At 59.0% G+C, this 19,847-nt stretch overlaps 3 protein-coding genes across 3 annotated transcripts; all 3 read left to right on the top strand.

Annotated features, from left to right (window-relative positions):
* The first annotated feature begins 93 nt into the window (after window positions 1-93).
* On the top strand, window positions 94-5,417 carry DCTN5 (dynactin subunit 5). The gene is made up of 6 exons (XM_072982897.2): window positions 94-246; window positions 590-658; window positions 1,450-1,568; window positions 2,489-2,600; window positions 3,677-3,779; window positions 3,886-5,417. The coding sequence occupies exons 1-6, from the start codon at window positions 199-201 to the stop codon at window positions 3,981-3,983; spliced, it is 549 nt and encodes a 182-aa protein (XP_072838998.1). The 5' UTR covers window positions 94-198; the 3' UTR covers window positions 3,984-5,417.
* A 4,243-nt stretch (window positions 5,418-9,660) lies between these two features.
* Window positions 9,661-10,671, top strand: LOC110085026 (ras-related protein Rap-1b-like). Its single transcript, XM_072982896.2, has one exon. The coding sequence runs from the start codon at window positions 9,872-9,874 to the stop codon at window positions 10,634-10,636; it is 765 nt and encodes a 254-aa protein (XP_072838997.2). The 5' UTR covers window positions 9,661-9,871; the 3' UTR covers window positions 10,637-10,671.
* Window positions 10,672-13,754: 3,083 nt separating this feature from the next.
* On the top strand, window positions 13,755-19,747 carry PLK1 (polo like kinase 1). Its single transcript, XM_020804780.3, has 10 exons — window positions 13,755-14,270; window positions 14,856-15,024; window positions 15,328-15,472; window positions 15,944-16,037; window positions 16,509-16,728; window positions 17,000-17,158; window positions 17,245-17,322; window positions 17,427-17,581; window positions 18,096-18,278; window positions 18,921-19,747. The coding sequence occupies exons 1-10, from the start codon at window positions 13,818-13,820 to the stop codon at window positions 19,125-19,127; spliced, it is 1,863 nt and encodes a 620-aa protein (XP_020660439.3). The 5' UTR covers window positions 13,755-13,817; the 3' UTR covers window positions 19,128-19,747.
* The last annotated feature ends 100 nt before the right edge of the window (window positions 19,748-19,847 follow it).

The raw sequence follows: 19,847 nt of genomic DNA, 5'->3' as shown, positions 1-19,847 counted from the left end.
GGAGAAAAACCGGAAGTACAGGTCCGCCGTCTTGGCCCTGTCTCTGCGGTCTCCAGCGATTGGCTGGATGCAGGACCGCCTTGTAGGAGCAGGACGCTGATTGGCCGCCTTGACGGAAGTGGCGGAAGTTGATCCTGGTAACCGGGCGGCGTCCTGCGCGGAGAGGGGGGGGCGGGCCGAGGCCGGTCGGGGCCTGCGATGGAGCTGAGCGAGATGCTCTACAACAAGTCCGAGTACATCGAAACGGTGGGTTGGGTTGGGGGGGAGGGGGAGGGGGAGGCTGGACGCGAGAACGGCCCGGCCGAGGAATTGGGGGGGGTTGGAAGGAGAGGCAACGGCGCCCCCTCCCTTCCGCTCCCGGGACCACGGAAGGGGTGGGGGTGGGGGCTCCTCAGGGCAGCTGCCGTCGTGCAGTGGGGCTGCTCTGGGGCAGGGCAGGGAAACACTGGGGGGGGGTTCTCCACACCCACATCATCATCATCATCATCATCATCAGGCTTGGCTGCAGAGAGGAGGTGGCCTGGAGGGGATGGGGCTCCTCTTCTTCCTCCTCCTCCTCCTTCCTGACGCCTTTCTCTCTTTCTTTCAGGCCTCCGGGAACAAGGTGAGCCGGCAGTCGGTGCTGTGTGGAAGCCAGAACATTGTGCTCAATGGGAAGGTGAGAGGCCCCTCTCCTCCTCCTCCTCTTCCTCCTCCTCTGGGGCCAGGCAGGCGGAGGGAAGTCCTTTCCCATGGATTTGTGGGATGCTTAGGTTTTGGGGCCTCCTTTCTTTCCATACTTCGATGTCTAAAATGATAACTCTTGGGAACGGCCCATAAGTAATGTTTCCATATTTGCAAACATAATACCGCAAATGTTTGTCTTCGGTCTAATGGGAGCAAATTACAAGCTGAGTAAATAAATTAAACAAACAAATAAAACTATGAATGGCTGTTACCGAAACCTGAGAAGGGCAAAAGCTTTCTCACAGTGTATGTGGGGGCGATAACAAATAATTTTCAGGCCATGTTCATTTTGATGCATTTTGCGCAGAGACCAGCTGTGATGCTAATGAAGCAGTTGTCATTCAAGCATTCTTGTAGATACATGTCCGTCTGTTTTTTAAAATTCCTACATGTAGCTAGAGCCAAGAATACAATGGGGCCGGGGCTTTTAAATCCAACATCTATGATGCCCTCCGATACTGGGTTCAGTTTAGCTGTACATAATTGGGATTAATTCGTTCTACCCCATCTCTTCTTTTTGCTCTTTTCTGTGCGGTGAGGCAGCCTGTAAGGTAAGGTGCCATTCATAGGTGAGACTACCACCTCCCCCCCCTCCCCCACGGGCAGCTTGGTCTCCCTGCCTGCAGACGATGGGACTTGTTCCCAGACACTCCTCCCCCCCCCCCCCGGATTTACTCCTTCTGCCCATCTTTGCTTTCACGGATTCTCTTCTCTTTTCTCCAGACAATTGTCATGAATGACTGCATCATTCGAGGGGACTTGGCCAACGTGCGGGTGGGCCGCCACTGTGTGGTGAAAAGCCGAAGCGTTATTCGTCCCCCATTCAAGAAATTCAGCAAGGGGTAAGACCAGCTTTGGGCTGAGCAAAGGGGTTGAAGAAGGGTCAGGTCAAGCCCTGAGGTCAGCCGTCTTTGGCAGAATCTTAATAAGTTGGGCTGGCCCTTCTTTCATCACCCTCGGATTTCCTCATTCCTTGTAGTTTATTTTCCCAGGGCCGTTGGCTCTCTTCTTGGGCAGGTGCACAAGGGAACAACTTGCTGAGTGAGGGGAGGAAGGGCCGTTTCCGTGCTGGCGTCAGGCCGTCTTATTCCTCCAAGCATTTAAAGAACTGTCTTTGGACCCATGCTTGGCATGTGGCGTGATGCCGGTTAATCCCTGTGTAACTGGGATGAAAGGGGGCTGGCTCTAGTTAGGCCCTGCTGGTGGCATCTCAGCAGGGACGCTTCTGGCTGTCACTCAAGACAGACTGCTGCCACTTTCTGCATATAAACAGAACAAGGGATCATTTCTTTCCCCAAATTTTTTTAATTCTTTCATGTCTTTTGTCTCTTTGGGCTTCGGGGTCATGCTGAAGGGATGGTTGCATCCAGGCCAATGATTGGAACTCAGACTCTCTGAACCATTCCCCCCCCCCCCCATTTTTAAATTAATGAAATTTGGGCTGAGGACAGTAAATGGCTGCATCCAGTTGTCTCCGAGGGGCTGTCTGTCAAGCCAAGGCTCCCTCCTGTTTGGCAGAATATGCTGTGGGTGGCCTGGTCTGGTGGCCACTGGACTCCCTGCTCCTTGGTTGACAAAGCATCCTAAGGAGGGCTCCTCTTTCCCACCATTTCCCGAATGGCCGAATGAGCTGGGCTCTGCCACCCCGCTCCTGCTCAGCCACTCTCTGGGCTTGTGGGGCTTTGTGGGCAGGGGCTCTTGGGGAAGCCCATGGGCAGACCAGTCAACCCTCGTCCTCCCTGCCCCTCCTGTCTTTCTGCAGGGTTGCCTTCTTTCCCCTGCACATTGGAGACCACGTCTTTATTGAAGAGGACTGTGTGGTTAACGCTGCTCAGATCGGCTCCTACGTCCACATAGGGAAGAACTGTGTCATTGTAAGTGAATCCTGGCGTTGCATGTGCCAGGCACCCAGGGTCTGTGTGGGCCTGCCTTTTCCTTCCTCTTTACATCAACAGAAGATCAGTATCGATCTCACAGTCCGGGCTGGCCCTGAGCACTTGTTTTGCCAGGCAGCTGGCCTCTGCTGCATGTCAGGTCTCTGGCTAATGCGGCTGGCAGTGGCTGTCATACTTTTGCTGCTCCGTTGCCACAGTGGCATCTGCCCAGGAGCAGAACAGCCAGCTTCTCCTGAATAGCTCTTTGTTCCAGGGGTCTGTAGCTACTTGTAAATCAAAGGAGCAGAGACGACCCGTCCTGCTCAGAACGCAGCGTCTGTCTGTGTCGCACGTGTCCCTAGGATGGAGGGCGGGGGGAGCTGCCCTACTTTTGAAAGGCATTGATTTGTCTGTTTTGGACGGCCATGCCTGGTTTCTCTTTATGAGAGGGCCTGGCAGCGTCATCTGGTTTGTCTTCCTGCTGGGAACGGTATCTCTGCAGCCAAGCCAAACAACAGTCCGACGTCTTTTAGAGCTTTCTTCCCCACCTGAGCAAACATTGCCAGACTTTTATTTGTGGAGATAATGGGATTGTTCACTGTTCAGGGGCTGAGATGCAGCTTTGGATGTGCTGACCCAGAGACTGCCTTGATCCCCTTGGCCAAGGGGGACCCGGTTCCTGAGCATGTGACGGGGGCCATGCGGCTGGTGTGGGAAGCTGGCAAACTCACTTGTGTGGGTGATCACCCGAGCCTCACGGCTGGTGTTTCAGACAACAACGAGCTGCCAGAATTGAAATGTGACACAACCTCCTGCGCTCTGAGCGCTGTTTCAGATCTCACAGTATTTTAGAGGAATGGTCTGCAGGCCACACCGGGGCCTTGTCTGTGGCTTGTTCTACTTCCCCACGCATCTCTGTGTTGGCAATCCTTGCTTTTTTCCTCAACACGTGCAAGAGGCGGGTGTGTGGCAGCCACCAGAGCTAGCAGGTGCACTGGCAATTCCTAGGGTGATATGCTGGTGGGCAATGGGGCTACTCACTTCATTCCGTGCTGACCTGTGGAAAATCATTACAGGGCCGCCGGTGTGTCCTGAAAGACTGCTGTAAAATACTAGACAACACTGTGCTGCCTCCAGAAACAGTGGTCCCTCCTTTTACGGTCTTCTCAGGCTGTCCAGGTAAGTTGTTTGGGGAGTAGAGCATCTCTCAAAGGGGGGGCATCCCTCAGTGCAAAGGAGGCCTTTCTGGGTAGGTCTGGTCCCTCACACTCTGCTTCGTCTCCAGGGCTTTTCTCCGGAGAACTCCCCGAGTGTACACAGGAGCTGATGATTGATGTCACCAAGACCTACTATCAGAAGTTCCTGCCCCTCACCCAGGTGTAGTGCCACCCTGTGGCCCTTGGCAGTCAAGAGGTGAAAAGAAGCCTCTGGGGTGTCTTGTTGGGCTGCCCACCCACCCCCCCGGTTGCTGTACCATCTGGGTATTGTGCTGAGCAGCTGGTGGGAGACCTGATGAGGACACCTTCCCACATCATCCCCTTCCACTCAGGTGCATGCACACACACCCCAGGCCTAACCCGCTCCTCTTCTCTGCCCCACCCAGCCTGGCCCATGATCCGGACGGTTCTCACCAGCGCCAGCAGCTTTCTACATTTCCAGTTGACTGCCATAATGTCCTCTAAACGCAGCATGTGTGTGTGTGTGAAAAGGAGGACAGAGTAGCCAATGATCCAGGGAAAGCTGCTACCCTGTCCTCTTTCCTGAGACACCAAGTGCACCCATCCTGTCCCTTCGAGGTCATGTGAGAGGCTCCGCCAGAGCTTCCTCTGCCTCCCGAGCCCCCTAGACCGCCCCGTCTGGTCTCCCTCCTAAGGGAGGGAATGTTGGCCACCCGTCTCATCCCCTTTGGGCTGCTGATCTCCGTCTCATCCCCTTTGGGCTGCTGATCTCTTGAGGGCACCAAAGCGAAGAGCATCTCTTTAGGGGGCACCTTGCAGATTATCCATGGCCTTGTCGATTTGTCCCTGTGTTGGCCCCTCTCCCACCCTCTCCTTGTTGGTAGCGGTAGGAGCAGCTTCAGCCAGAGAGTCAGAAAGGCAGGATTCGGAAATAAAAGACCTGCCTGAGCACCAGCAGGCACCTTTTCCGTAGGGCTGGGCCACTGCCTGGCAGAGAACATCAATCTGGATGGCTACTGCGGAAGACCTGGCCCAGGACGGAGGCCTTGGGGTGTAAGAGGCCAAAGGGGCAAGGAGATGGGTCTGCAGAGAAGTAGGTTCCCCCCCCCTTTGGTGGGCAAAGAAGGGTTTGGGAAGCTGGGTTGTCTCTCGCCCTGAAGAGCAGCAGCTGCTCCAGTGTGCCAAGCATCCGGCTTCCCCCTGCAAGACCCAGCCCATCTCTGGATGGGCCTGATGAGCCCCCTCCATCCCAGCCTGGCTTTGCAGCTCTTTCTCCATCTGCAGGCAAAACTCTTAAGTCAGCTGGCTTGCCCTTGCTTGGGTATCTTGCCTTCACCCGAGGGCTTTCTGAAGGTCCCCATCCAGCCCAAGGTTCTGCCGCATGGCCAGTGTGCGTCTCTCTCCTCTTTCTTTCTTTCTTTCTTTCTTTCTTTCTTTCTTTCTTTCTTTCTTTCTTTCTTTCTTTCTTTCTTTCTTTCTTTGCGTGTGTGCTTGTGCAGACACTCTCATGTCTCCTGCCACGTAGAGCTCTGCCACACATTAACCAAGCCCAGAAGCGTAGGGCAATTGCTGTTCCCTCCACCACCGCTGTCTGGCATATTTGTATGTTCAGGTGCACACATTAAAATCCTCCAAAGTAGGTCAAATGCTCTCGGAGTTGTGACTTTGCTCAGCTAAGAAACAGGACACAGGGTTCCTGTTGGGCACTCTTCTTCCTCCATGACATCCTGACCCGATTGCCACCCAGCCGGTCAGCCGTGGGAGGACTGGGCCACGCTCTGATCTGCCTCCTCATGTCGCAGCAAGGAATTGTCTTCCTCTTGGCTTCAGTGAGCTTTTGCTGAGGTGATGTGAGGAGGTGGCGGTGCTTCAGGTCCACACGGCCTGTAGAGCAGATCACTGAGCGTAGTGGGTGGGTGGGTGTGGAATTGGAGCAGAAGGCCCCCTCCTCGTCTGCGTGTCTGCATGGCAGGTGAAGGACCAAACTAGGCTGAACACGATGTGAGGCCAGATGGGCCTCCTGCTCCTTCAGGGTAAGGGGTGGCCCACAGTGGCAGCTCCTCTGCTTTCTGCCACAGCAGCCAGGGCTCCTGCTGGGACTGTCCTCACACTGACACACACACCCCAGCAGATGCCACTGCCAAGCCTCCAGGTGGTAAAGTGGGGAAGCAACACCCTCCCCCCCCCACACACACAGGATTTGCTTCAGGACCACCCCAGCCTGAGGTGGCTGGAGGGGTGCTCCATGGCTTGGTTAAAGAATGGAGCAAGGAGGACTCAATCCAGTGACTGAGAGGGGGGACAGAGCCAGAAATGGGTCTGTGAGGGCCGGCCTATGCATTGCAGGCGGGATAGCACAAGAAGAGGAGGTGCCTTAATAAATTTTGGTTAGCCCGTGAACTTAGCTGCCTTTCTGCTCCTTTAGCAGTTGGCCTTTTGAGATAAGCCTGGGCTCCATTTGCAAGCCGGGCGGGTCATTTGCGAAGTTCCCCTTGCTCGGGAACCCAAAGGGATGCCCGGCTTCTGGCCATGACATGCAGTTTGGCCCTTTGTCCAGAGGAGGTGGGGGTCCTTCCAGAGGAGGCTTGCCATGAGCTGCCCCTTTGGAGGACAAGGGTATGTGTGTGCGCACGCTGGTGCCAGAGAGGTGCCCTGCCTTGCTTGCAGCTTTCCCACACTTTCTTACACAAGTGATGTGGCTGCCTTTCCAACAGCCAGCCCTTTTTGGATCCATCAGCAGCTTCTGTGCAAAGGGGAGCAGCCTTCCTCTCTGCTGAGACCAGCTGCAGGGCCGGCCAGGTTTCCCCCTCCCCAGTGCAGGCCACCTTCCACCTCTGCATACACCCCAGTATCCCAGTGCCAACAGAGCCAAGATAAAGGCTACAGTGAAAGGCCCCTTTTCTTACGGCTGTTTGCAGTTCTGGGGGCCCAGCGCTGCCAAGGGGCAAAGGCGGATGTGGAGTGAGCCGCCCAGAGGATGGGAGGGCACCACAGCTCGGTCCGGGCAGGAAAGCGAGTGGTGCCAGGGACTCTCCGAAAAATGCTAATGAGAAGAAAGTAAGGGGAGAGGGGCCACCAATGCCTCTTACATATGGCCATCTATCCTAGACAGACCCCCTTTCACCAGGAGCATTTTTTTAAAAAAAAAAACCCCAAACAGAAAACTTTTCAGTCCAGAAACAGCCAGCGGCTTAGAAGCTCTAGCTTTCTGGCTTGTTTGGCACAATGCCCTCTTGGGCACACGGCTGGTCAGTCTTGAGCAGCAAGGTGTTCCGTAGTGTTCCTACTTTCATTCCAGGGATTCCCGGCCTCCCCTTGGAGCTCAGAGGCTTCTCACGTTAGCCCAGAACCGTCTAGTCTTTGCTCCTGTGCTTCATTTTCGTGGAAAGCCCTTCTGCTTCTTGTTTTGGGGGCTGTCATGGAGTGCCACATGCTCATGCCCCTGTTTTGGGCAATCGGAAACCTCTTTCCATTCACCCCTTGGAGATGATTCAGCTTGAACAGAGCGCTTCTTGGCCAGTGGATCCTGGAATCTAAGAAGGGGAAAGAGAGGTTAGGGCTGCTCTCTGCCTTCTGGCTCCCTTTGCTTCTACTCAGGGAAGGCACAAGTGCCAGGCCTGGAAGGGAAGGGCCTCCCCCAGCTGAGAAGGAATCCAGGCTTGGGGGGGGGGGGAGGCTCCAGCAAGCAGCCAGCAATCCTTGGGGCTCCCAGGAAGATTATTTTCCCAGCCGTGAATTGAGTGAGTCATGGCTGCCCAGGTGGTAACCGAGAGTGCCAAGCTGGACATGAAACCAGCAGAGTTGGTTTTAGATAAGGTGTACCCAGAAAGTATAAACAACAGTTGGCTAGGTGAGAATATTGCTTGTCAGTGCTCTGAGTGTCCCCACCCCCACCCGTGGGCTGGTGCTGAACCAGGAAACCTCCCCTTTTCTTTGGAATCAGGCTGGCTGTGGAATGCCTCTCGAGGCTCTTCTGGGCTGATAGAAGCTTCTGCTGACAGTCGGGGGGGGGGGGCAGAGCAATGGCCCTCAGGCTTCTGAAGTTTGGGCAGCTTTCTCAATGAAGAAACGTCCAGAGTGTAGCTGTGCTAGCTACTATTTCTTGCAGAAAGCTCACCCGGGGGGGGGGGGGAACGTCTTGTGGCACCCGTGGGGGCTTGCAGGTTTTGCCTGGCTTTGGCTTTTGTGGACAAGAGGCTGCTTGATACGACATCTGATGGGGGTGGCAGGGTCGTGACTGCGCTCCACAAAAGCCTATGGCAGGCAGAATAGGTTGGTCATTCAGGAGGCCTACGCGGGACTGTGTTCTAGCTCCACTTTCCTCTTGATATGTATTTGCCTGCTGGCTGCTTAATTTCAGAGCTTCCCTTCATTGCCATTTTTGTGGCACAAGAAGGTCTTGTGAGGAATTGTGCTTTGTGGGATGGAGGTGGCCCTCCTGTCTTGATGCCCACCTGCCAAGGCAGGGCCTGCGGGTGGGTTGCCCAGCTCAGCCTTTCCACTGGGACAGGATGACTCTGGGTCCCTCCCGCCTCCCCCCAACACGCACACACCTACGGTCTGTTCTTTGTGCTGGCATTTCTTTTTTCCCTGGGACTTGTGCCAAAGGGATGGAGCAGATAAATATTTGTGCAGGGTCTGAACTTGGCATAAACAAAGCCCCTCCCCTGCTCAGGGTGCCTTCCTGCTGCTCAAGAGCAGAGGCTCTGCCAGCGGCCACACCAAGAGGCAAGGGCGGGGCTGCTTGCTGGACAGCTGCACCTCCAGGACCAACCTGGGGGGGGCAGGGACAAATGGATCCTGTGCATTCTGTTCCTCTGCAGAGGACTTGGTGGCTTCCAAATCTGTACCAAAGCAGCCTCTTGGGAGCAGCAGACAAAAATGCCACAAGTTAGGAGACAAGACCAGTATGTGTGGCATTGTGGCTGACAACCACCACCACCCCGCCGCCACCCCTGCTGTTTCCAATCAGCTAAGCACTCATAGGCAAGGATTGGGTGTGCATGGATTTTGCAGACATGTCTTAAAAGTCAGAGATGCCAGGGAAGTGAAGGGTCTTACTCTTCTGGCACATCACACTGGCAAAGTCCTTCCTTTGGAACAAGGAGCTTGATCTGCAAGCAGCCTCTTCCAAAGGCCTCTGGATTTGATAGAGCGTTTAAGATGATGGCACCAGCAAAGTGGGGGGGGGGGAGCCGGGGGGGAGCTGCCATCCAGCTGTGCTCTGCGGGGACCACTAAGAGGAGCTTCTGGAGCCCCTCAGCCAAGGAGGGTGAATGAAGGCCATGGATCCTGCTGGAGCAACTTTATTCTCTGCTCTCCAACTGTGCTTGTGGATCCAGTAAGCGTTGCCCCCCCCTCAGTGGGCACCCCAGCCCTCGCCCCTGTGTGACCAAGCTAAAATAAATAACTGCCCCCTTCTGCCTGCCGCGGGCCATCATCGTCAGCTGCCCTGCCTCCGCCTGAGTCATCCTGTCTCCTCGTTTTGAGTCACGGGTGATGCCGCTGTTAGGCTGACTCGTGTATTTATTAATTTCAGTGATTCATTCATTCATCCAACTGATATCCCGCCCTGTTAGTGCCCTTGCGGGTTTAATGAGAAGGAACAGAATTGCTTTGCGTCTCGGTAGTTCTGTTCTGTTTAATTTTTTAAAAAATATAGTTAATAAAAGTAAAATTACAAATAACGATCCTGGGAAAGGAGTTTTATTTCCTTGGACACGTTCAGAGGGAGAGCTTCCCACTTCGCAAGAGACCTCCTTCCCCTCCAGCCATAAACAAAGGCGGTGGCTGGGCCGGCGGGCGACGGGAGCGGAAGGAAGGTCCCGGGAGGTTTCGGGGCTTCAGCTGGGGCGAGGGCGGGGGGGGGAGTTCTTTCGGATTTCGAAGCAGGGTTAAAAGACGGCCGAGGGCAAATCTTCGGTTCCCCCTCCGAGTATTTCTCTCGCCGCCGCCGCCGCCGAGCCAGCCCTCCGGCGGACCTCCTCCTCCTCCTCCTCCCCCCCCTTCCCGGATTGGCCGCGCGCCGCCTCCGCACCCCGGAGGGAGCCGATAAAGCGCTCGCTCGGGGCTGCGCGCCGTCCAGTCGCCGGGATGGAGAGCCTGGGGCGGCGGGGAGCGCGCTCTGGGGCCGCGGGGGATCCCGGGCGGGCGAAGGCGCGGCGGGGCCCGGCCGAGGTGGTGCGGGTGCGCCTGGTCTTCCTGGGGGCGGCGGGGGTGGGCAAGACGGCGCTGATCCGCCGGTTCCTCCACGGCGCCTTCGAGCCGCGCCACCGGCGCACCGTCGAGGAGCTGCACGTGCTCGAGCTGGATCTGGACCCGGACGCCGAGCCGGAGCCGGAGCGCAAGGGGGCGACCCGGGCGGCGCGGCGCCTCCGCCTGGAGCTGTTGGACACCAGCGGCAGCTACAGCTTCCCGGCCATGCGGCGCCTCGGCATCCGCCGCGGGGACGCCTTCGCCCTGGTCTACTCGCCCCACGAGCCGGGCTCCTTCGAGGAGGCGGAGCGGCTGCGCCGGGAGATCGTGGAGGCCAAGCGGGACGCGCCGCTGGTGGTGGCGGCCAACAAGAGCGACCTGCCCGCCCCGCCGGGACTCGGGGGCGCGGAGCCCGGAGGCGCGCCGCCGGCGGAGACGGTGGAAAGGCTCTGGGGCGCCCGCTACCTCGAGGTGTCGGCCAAGCACGACCACAACGTGGCGCAGCTCTTCCGGGACCTGCTGGCCCAAGTCCGCCTGCCCGGCGGCAGCCTCAGCCCGGCCCTCCGGCGCCGCTCCAACCCGGAGCTTTGGCCCCGAGAGCCCGCGCCGTCGGCGGCGGGGCAAGGACAGGCCCCTCGCCGGCCCAGCTGCGCCATCTGCTAGCCGGGGCGCCCGGGGGGGGGGCGCGAGTGGGCTGCGAGCAGGAAAGCGGCCAGAGGTGGAGGCGGCCTGGGCCCGGGTGGGGTGGGGGGCCGGGCGCGGACGCCCCTCGGCGGGTTCTCTCGGAGCGATCGCCCTCCGCCCGCCCGCCCCCGCTTCGTCGTCGCGGACCTTCCTGTGCCGAGCTCCTCCGGGGGCGCTCTGGCTGCCCAGGGGGCTCACGGACTGGCCCCCTTGCCGAGGAGGAGGACGCCGCCGCCGTCAGAGCAAAGCCAGCGGGCGCTCGCCAGCGGACCTCTGCCTCCCGGGCCCTTCACGGCCAGAGGCTGGAGCGCAAAGGGAGGAGAGCTGCCTGTCCGGACTCTGAACAGACTTTGGCATCAGGAGGACTGCCCCGCCTAGACCCAGGAGGGACCCGGGACTCCTGCTTTCTGTTTAAAAAGACTGTCCCTATCCTGGGGGGTCGTTGCTGTTCAGCAGGATATCACTTTTGTCTTGGGCATGAAAGATGGGGAGGCTGCCGTTGGGCTGTGTCGTAAGAACAAGCTGCCTTCTACCCATGCAGACAGTTGGTCCGGTGTCCTTCGTGTTCCTGGCAGGTGGGCCGACTGCTGAGTGTCTCAGGAGGATGGAGGTGTGTGTGTGCGCGCGCTGTGTGTAGAGGCTGCAAGGGGAGGCAAGCCCGTTGAGATGGGCCACTTCCATTCTGGACTTGGATAGCCCTGGCAGACAACCGGCTTGTGTCTGGAAGCGCAGTGAATAAGGGAATGAAAGCCGCTCAGAGGGGTCGCATAGACCAGATGGGCGGGATACAACTCAATCAATCAAATAAATAAATAAATACATAAATGAATGAATGTGTAGATGCTCACCAAGGCCATGCACCTCACACAAGCAGGCAGGATCAGGGGTGGAAGAGAGGAGCTTGTATAAATAAGCCAGTGGCCCAGCTTTGAACCCAGGCAGAGTCTGAGAGGCCATTTCTGTATCTTGGAGACCTTTCTCCCATTTATATATATATATACCCCTAATCATAATAGCTGCTGCCTCCTTGCAGGCACTGTTAGAAAAGAGAAGCACCAAGAAGGTAGTTAGTTTGTCTGGTTCTGACCGTCAGCTTCTTATTGCGCCATACTCTCTTTGCAAGTCTAGAGAACATGGTATCTGCTTTGCCAATGCATTTATCCAGCTTGACATCTAAGGACAGAGTGTCAGAGATCGTTGAGCCAAGGTACACAAAGTCATGAACAACCTCCAATTCTTGTGTGGAGATGGTAATAGAGGGAGGCGAGTCCACGCCCTGGCCCATGACTTGTGTCTTCTTCAGGCTGATTGTTAATCCAAAATCTTGGCAGGCCTTGCTTTCCATGCCTTTAGCTTACAGAACCATTTCCTCTCTTTGTGATTGTCCATCTCCATGCCTGCTGGGCCTTCCGTGGCCTCGTTGGCATCATCTGCCCACAAGGCAGAAATAGAGACACAAGGGCCGAGGAGACGCCAAGGATTCTGGAAGACCCCCCCCAAAAAAAATATACCCCACCTAGGAAGACAAAGAAAGAAAGAAAGAGAAAACCACCCCAAGCGATGCCATGAGGACCTCAAGGAGAAACCTGCTTGTTCAGGGGAGCTGAGTTTTGCTTGCTAGCTACTTTCTAGGCCCGCAACAAAACAGCTAGCATGGATTCAGGGCAGCTTTTATCACCCATGAACTAGTAGCCTGCCCTCTGAGTGCAGAACGTGTTGGAAGGGGGGGGCACACAGCCAGAGCAGGGGGCGTTAAGAAGGTGTGGTCACTGTGGAGGCCGTTCCTGCGAAGCTGCCCTGCTCAGTGAAAGCATTGGGTTGGGGGAATGTCCCCTCCAGGCTTCCTGTTCTTCTCCTGACAGCCCCAAAACAGACCCCAGGAGGCGCTTTCTGTTCCCCTCTTGCCCCCAGTCCCCTAAAAGGGCTATGAAAGCAGCCATCCCTTTCCACCCTCTTCCCAGTTGTCTCGGACTCCACGTCCGGCCCCAGTCTCAACCCCAAAGGGGTCCCAGTGGTGGCTGGGGAAGGGATCTGGAGTGCAGTTTGGAGAGGCGGGCGTTTTCTCTGGAGGGAGGGCGCCCGCTGTCCCTCCATACCCCCGTTTGTAGAATCCTATCCCTCGGGGCAGATGCCTCAACAGAGCCAGAACCCAGCCGGGTGCAGAAACAGGACAAGCGGCTGCAGGATCAGTTTGAAGGAGCACAAATTCTAGGCGGAAAGGGGGCAAGAAAGGGGAGTGTTTCTGTCTTCAAGAGCAGCATTGGAAACCCCCCCCCCCCCGCCTTATTTAGCCTGGAGGCTTCAGGTCCTGCCCGAAAGTTGGGGAACAATAATGAAGCCTTGCAAGGTGAACCCCATGCCCTCCACCTGGGCTCCCTGGCCAGAATCCTGCAGCCCCCCCCCCCAGCCGCCTGTCCACAGGGTGCCCCCTGCTTGAGCAAACAGGGTGGACAAGGGGTGGGGTGGGAACCCCTGAAGGGTGTGTGTGTGGGGGTGACGGCAGGGCCCTCACTGGCATCTCGGCCCCTCCTGTTTAGAGGAAGAGGTTGCATCGTGTCAAGTTCAACAAGGACCTCCCCAGACGGGCTCCCCCTTCCTGTGCTCCCCTCTGGGTCGGGGGTGCGGTGGGTGCGCGCCCCCCTCCCAATGGGGCCAACAACTGCACGGGCCCCAAACCGCCCCCGCTGTGACTCCCCCCCCCGGGCTCCCCATCCTCCTCCCCCCCCTCCCTCTCTCCCGCCACGCCGCCCGCGCTCCGCAGCCGCCGCCCCCCCAACTCGGCTCCAGGCGGGGCGGGGCGGGGCTGGGGGCGGGACGGGGGGGGCGGCCCCTCCCGGCTCCCCCGTGATGCTTTGCGGCGCGCGGCGGCGGCGGCGGCGGCGGGAGGGGGCGGTCCCGAGTTTAAATCCTGCCGTCCAATCGGGGCGCGCGCTCGGGGCTCCGTAACGCTCCGGCTCGTGGTTTGAAATCCTCGCCGGCGGAGCCGCCCCAGTCGCCGCCCGACGGTCGCCGGACGGGCCAGCAAGGCGCGGGGAGCGGAGGGGAAGCGCAGGGGAGGAAGCGCAGGGGAAGGAGCGGAGAGGAGGGGAAAGAAGGGAGAAGGGGGGTGTCGGTCTCTCTCTCTGTCTCTCGAGGGGGAGGGCGAGCGCGCAGGCGGAGGATGAGCGCGGCAGCGGTGCCCGGCCGGGGGGGTTCTCGCCCCGGGGAGATCGGGGGCGTGCGGGCCACCCCCGCCCCGTCTTCCTCTTCTTCCTCGACGGCGCCTCCTCCTCTTCCTCCTCCTTCCTCCTCCTCGTCCTCGTCGTCGAAGGAGAGCAAGGCCATCCCGGAGGTGCTGGTGGACCCGCGGAGCCGCCGCCGGTACTGGCTGGGCCGCTTCCTGGGCAAAGGCGGCTTCGCCCGGTGCTACGAGATCACGGACGCCGAGAGCAAGGAGGTCTTCGCGGGCAAGATCGTGCCCAAGGCGCTCCTCCTGAAGGCGCCCCAGAAGGAGAAGATGTCCATGGAGATCGCCATCCACCGCAGCCTCCTCCACCGGCACGTCGTCGGCTTCCACGGCTTCTTCGAGGACCCCAACTTCGTCTTCGTCGTCCTGGAGCTCTGCCGACGGAGGGTGAGCCCCCCCCCAGGAAAAGGAGGAAGGTGGGAGTGTGGGGGGGGAGAAGGGAGAAGGAAGGAGGGGGGTGACAGCGCCAGGAAGGGGCAGGGCTCAGCTCCCCCTTCTGGGCATGTACAGAGTGCCTCATCCCCTCCTCTTGGCTTGTGGGGGGGGAGAGGAACTTTCCTTCCCTCTCTCTTTTCCTTCATTCTTTTCTTTTCCTGCCTTTCTAACTTCCTCCTCTCTCTTTTCCTGCCTTTCTAACTTCCTCCTCTCTCTTTTCCTGCCTTCCTTCTGTCTCTCTTTTCCTGCCTTTCTAACTTCCTCCTCTCTCTTTTCCTGCCTTCCTTCCTTCTGTCTCTCTTTTCCTGCCTTTCTAACTTCCTCCCCTCTCTTTTCCTGCCTTCCTTCTGTCTCTCTTTTCCTGCCTTTCTAACTTCCTCCTCTCTCTTTTCCTGCCTTCCTTCTGTCTCTCTTTTCCTGCCTTTCTAACTTCCTCCTCTCTCTTTTCCTGCCTTCCTTCTGTCTCTTTTCCTGCCTTTCTAACTTCCTCCTCTCTTTTCCTGCCTTCCCTCTCTCCATCATCTTCCTCTTCCCTAGTCCCTGATGGAGCTGCACAAGCGCCGGAAAGCGCTGACGGAGCCCGAGGCGCGCTACTTCCTCCGGCAGATCATCCTGGGCTGCCAGTACCTGCACAGTAACCGAGTCATCCACCGGGACCTCAAGCTCGGCAACCTCTTCCTAAACGACGACATGGAGGTGAAGATAGGTAAGGAGGGTGGCCGCTCCCCCAGTGGGGCTGGCTGGCCTTTGGAAGAAAGGGCCCGTGGGACTGGACCCTCGTGAAGGCCACCTGTGCAGGGATATTCGTATGCGACCACCCCCATCTCTAGCCCTTAACATTTAAGGAAGGCTAAATTCCGCCTCCCAAGACCTTGGGAAGGAGGGGGGAACAGCCGTGGGCCTGCATCCACAGCCCCCCCCCCTCGGAGAGCTTGCGAGCTGCAGGGCTCCTGCCCGCCCGCTGGCGCTGTGGTCCCCTTTGAGCTGAGAGGCCTCCTTGTCCTGGCAGGTGACTTCGGCTTGGCCACCAAGGTGGAATACAACGGGGAGCGGAAGAAGACTCTCTGCGGGACCCCCAACTACATCGCCCCGGAGGTGCTTGGCAAGAAGGGCCACAGCTTCGAGGTGGACGTCTGGTCAATAGGATGCATCATGTAGGTTGAGAGGGAGGGGGCCTTTCCCCTTAAGACAACCCCCCCCCCCCCCGGTCTCCCAGCCCTTGAGTGGGCTCCGGACTGGTCTTGGCTCATCTCTGGCTGCCTCTCCTTCCTGGGGGAGAAGGAAGGACCAGCGGCATCCCTTGGAGGTTGGGGACGGGGGTCTCCCAGGGCGATCTCTTGCTTTGTGGGGGTGGGTGGTCCCGCACGGAGGTGGGGGCAAGGCTCTGTGTGGAAGCCCAGCCCCTTTCTATGGTGGTCCTTGGGCTTCTATAGCAAGGGCACGTGGTGGGCCATTCACGGGGGCGGGGGAGGGTGGAAGTGTCTACGGATGTTTAGGGCTTGAGGGAGGAAATTGGGGGGGGGAAGCCCCACACCTGTTTCTGCCTCCGGATCTCCCGTGAGATGCTGGGAAGAGCGAGGAACTCTCTGGACCTCCTGGGCTCTCTGTGTGCTTTCTCCGTGCAGGTACACCCTCCTGGTTGGAAGGCCGCCCTTCGAGACCTCCTGCCTCAAGGAGACCTACATTAGGATTAAGAACAACGAGTACACCATTCCGACGGTAGGGTTCTAGCAAGGGGGGGGTGGAAGTGGGTCGGCTGTCCCGGAGGCACCTGGCAGTGGTTTTGCGGGTGGTTGGCATCATGCTGGGGATCCACCCTGGGTCCTTAGGCAGTCTGGGTGGAGGGGCAGCACTTAGAAGGAAGACAGCCCCCAGCCAGCTTCTCGGCTGCCGGTATGAAGGCGGACAGGATTCCGGAAGCCCAAACGCTGGTAAAAATGCTACAGATCCAAACCCACCAATCACAAAAGGCGGCTAGTAAAGACCATGCAGGGCAAACACGACCCATTGAGTTATTTCCTCTTCTTCCTTGGAAGGTGTCTTTAATGGGGAGGGACCCCAGGGTCTTGATTATCCCTTGCGGGTGGAGGGAGCACCGAGGGGGCTGCCTGGGGACCGGGCAGAGCCGCCCCTCTGGTCTGCCGACGGCCACGAGGGCTCCCATTCACGCCGGCGTCTCTCCTCCCCCAGCACATCAACCCCATCGCTGCTAGCCTGATCCGGAGGATGTTGAGGTCCGACCCGGCGGCCCGCCCCACCATTGACGAGTTGCTGAATGACGAGTTCTTCACGACGGGCTACATCCCTTCCCGGCTGCCCACCACCTGCCTCACGATGCCCCCCAGGTTCTCTTTGGCCCTCAACGGGCTTGATTCCGGTGGACGGAAGCCTCTCACGGTGGTTAACAAAGGTGTGTCCGGTGTGCCCACTGAGGTAGCATTTGGTGACCGGGGGGGGGGAGAGGAAAGTGATGGGGCAGAGCCCCCGGGAGCAGGATGGCACGGGGTGGGCACCTTGTCGTAATGAACCCCTCCTTGTTTCCAACTTCCGCACCTCGGCCCCACTGGGTCAGTTTGCAAGGTGACTCTAGAGGTTTCCCCGAGGGACCTTTGGGGCCTCTCCCTCCGCACACACACACACTCACGCACCCAACCGGCTCTCTCTCTCTCTCCTGCCTCCAGGCCCAGAGAGTCCTGCGCTGGAAAAGGTCCCAGAGAAGGAAGAGGAGGCGGTCCAGCGGGACCCGGGGGATCCTCCAGACTGCCACTTGGCGGATCTGCTCCAGCAGCTGACCCTCGTCAATGCCGCCAAGCCCTCCGACAGGGCCCCGATCCGGCAAGGTGAGCGGGCCTTGCGGGCAGCCCCACAGGGCAGGGAGCCCTGCCGGCAGGGGATTCCCTCTAGTGACCCCGCTTTTCTCTTGCAGAGGAGGCCGAGGACCCGGCCTGCATCCCCATCTTCTGGGTCAGCAAGTGGGTGGATTACTCAGACAAGTACGGCCTAGGTAGGTGGAGCCCCACAGGATGGTCCCGATCCCTGCGTGGGGCCGGCGGGAGGGGGCTGGGAAGTCCCCAGAGAGCCACCAAGCCCCCTCTCCTCTCCTCGTAGGCTACCAGCTATGCGACAACAGCGTTGGGGTCCTCTTCAATGACTCGACCCGCCTCATCATGTACAACGACGGGGACAACCTGCAGTACATTGAGCAGAACGGCTCGGAGTCTTACTTCAACGTGCGGTCGTATCCGGAGACGTTCACCAAAAAGGTCTGTGAGTTTGTTGTGGGATCGAAGCCTGCAGAGGACGGAGGGAGGGGGTCAGTCCATGCCCACGGCTTTGCTGAGAGAGAGGCACGCGCCGAACTGGTCGCCCCCAGCCGGGGAGGCCGGACGTGCTCTCGGCTCTTGGCCAAATTCCGCTGAAACAGCAAAGGAGTGTTTGAGGGGCTTGGGAGCCCCTGAACTCTGTTCTCTGTGCCATGGAGGGGCAGCCTTTGTGTGCGTGTGGGTGGCTGGGGCTGAGGGGGAGGCAGGCATGGCTCCTTCACAACCTCGTCTGGTGCCACATCCGGTGGAGGAGAGCCCTGGCCAAGCGCAGAGGGGAACCGGAGCTGGCGGAGTGAACCGGGCTCTCCTCTCTGGGCAGGGATGATCAGGGGAAACCCTTAGCCGGCGGCTTCCTGGGGGCTGCGCTGGCCTGGCGAGCTGCCTCCTTCCATGCCCGGCTGTCTTCCCCTGCCGTGTTCCACGATAGCCCCGTCACCGTGCCTCTCTGTTGCAGATCACGCTGCTGAATTATTTCCAGAACTACATGAGTGAGCATTTGTTGAAAGCCGGGGCCAACATCACCCCTCGAGAGGGAGACGAGCTGGCGCGCCTCCCTTACCTGCGCACCTGGTTCCGCACACGCAGCGCCATCGTCCTGCACCTGAGCAACGGCACGGTGCAGATCAACTTCTTCCAGGTGAGGTCACAGGAGCGGCCCCGCCGGCCCGTCCCCTGCGGCCTGCCTCGGGGAGGGGCCGCCGGAGCTTTAAAGCAAAAATGCATTTGCCTGGGTGCAAAGAGGGCCACGGTGGGCTCTGGGCTCCGCCTGCCCCTCTGAGCCATTGTGTCACCGCTGGAGCCCAAGATCTGGAAATGAAGCCCCGTGGGGGGGGGGATGTCTGAGGGATACCTGCGGGGCAGCCACGTAGAGAACGGAGCCGGCTTGTTTGGTGTGGCTCCCGGGGAGGGGGGGGGGATGACTGAACAAGTGGAACGGCCACCCAGAAAGTAAATCTATTTGGTGACCGAATGGATTGCATTGGAAGGGGACGGGAGCTGCTTGGCTGGAAGATTTGTGACAGCCCTCCAGTGGCCGCCTTTATCTGTCCGCGAGGTCTTCCGGCACCATTGGGGGCTGGATCTGATGGCCTTTGGGGTTCCCTCCAGCTCTACAGTTTTGGGGTTCCATGAAACGGAACGAGTTAAGAGCAGAAGGCCAGGGTCTCGGCCAAGGGCTTTCCCTTTGGCGGCTCAGAGGGGAGGCCGAGGGGAGGGGGGACCAGGCTGGGTGGCAGCCGCCCTGAGCCCCTTTCCTGCCTCTTGCCCGCCCCTCCCGCAGGACCACACCAAGCTCATCCTCTGCCCGCTCATGTCGGCCGTCACCTACATCAACGAGAAGCGGGAGTTCCACACCTACAAGCTGACCCTGATTGAAGAGTTCGGCTGCTGCAAGGAGCTGGCCAGCCGCCTCCGCTACGCCCGCACCATGGTGGAGAAGCTGCTCACCTCCAAGTCGGGCGCGGCCGGCCTGAAGCCTTCGGCCTGAAAAAGGCACCCTCCCGGGCCAGAAAGGATGGCTTCCCCGGACCAGAACCCTTGGCGGGGGGGGGGCACTGGGGCCTGGCTGTCCGTCCCAGCTGGAGCCCCCCCCCCCCCCCCCACAGAGCAGTCACAGCCTGGCAGAGGGCGGGCGGGCGGGCGGGACAACAGGGAGCAGCGTCCGGCATCCAGGAGGCACACGAGCACGAGAGGCCAAAGGCTGAACCGAGACTGCGGCGACGCTCTTTCCTAAGAACGTGGGGTTTATTTTCTCCGGCTTGTGGTGGAAACAAAGGGCCCTTCCTTCTTCCCACCCCAACCCTCTCTCTTCCCCCCCCCCCCGATCCCCACATCCAGGGGTCCTGGGCCCCCAGCCTCAGAGTAGCTTCAAGAGGGCCTGGCAGCAGGGTCTGTGGCAGCAGCTGCCGCCGGGCTCTCTCTTCGGGGGGGGGGGGCGCTCCTCCCTTTCTTCCTCCGGTTTCCAAGACTGCTCTGGTGCTCACCTGTTTGTTCCTCGAGTCAGAGCAACCACATTTTTAATGTTGAAACTAATCTGCATCAAATTAAACTTTTTTGTACGTTACTTTCTTGGTGAATAAAGAGGATTCTCTGGAAACTTCAAGCACATAGAGGTCCTCTCCCCAGCTTCTGTTCTTCCCTCCCAGGATGTAGGGGTGTGTGTGTGTGTGCGTGTGTGTGTCTGTGTCTGTCTGTCCAACCGGGTCAA

This window comes from Pogona vitticeps, chromosome 13, assembly GCF_051106095.1.
Source record: "Pogona vitticeps strain Pit_001003342236 chromosome 13, PviZW2.1, whole genome shotgun sequence".
Lineage (NCBI taxonomy): Eukaryota > Metazoa > Chordata > Lepidosauria > Squamata > Agamidae > Pogona > Pogona vitticeps.
Note: the sequence above shows the minus strand (reverse complement) of the source record. Positions and strands in the feature narration are given on the sequence as shown.

What these genes read in the sequence shown, in the direction of transcription:
- DCTN5 (XM_072982897.2), top strand. Translation starts at nt 199, where the DNA reads ATGGAGCTGAGCGAGATGCTCTACAACAAGTCCGAGTACATCGAAACG. An exon ending in TAGGGAAGAACTGTGTCATT is followed by an intron (nt 2,601 to 3,676) that starts GTAAGTGAATCC and finishes AAATCATTACAG; the next exon opens with GGCCGCCGGTGTGTCCTGAA. An exon ending in GGTCTTCTCAGGCTGTCCAG is followed by an intron (nt 3,780 to 3,885) that starts GTAAGTTGTTTG and finishes CTTCGTCTCCAG; the next exon opens with GGCTTTTCTCCGGAGAACTC.
- LOC110085026 (XM_072982896.2), top strand. Translation starts at nt 9,872, where the DNA reads ATGGAGAGCCTGGGGCGGCGGGGAGCGCGCTCTGGGGCCGCGGGGGAT.
- PLK1 (XM_020804780.3), top strand. Translation starts at nt 13,818, where the DNA reads ATGAGCGCGGCAGCGGTGCCCGGCCGGGGGGGTTCTCGCCCCGGGGAG. An exon ending in CTCAGACAAGTACGGCCTAG is followed by an intron (nt 17,323 to 17,426) that starts GTAGGTGGAGCC and finishes CTCTCCTCGTAG; the next exon opens with GCTACCAGCTATGCGACAAC. An exon ending in CGGAGACGTTCACCAAAAAG is followed by an intron (nt 17,582 to 18,095) that starts GTCTGTGAGTTT and finishes TCTCTGTTGCAG; the next exon opens with ATCACGCTGCTGAATTATTT.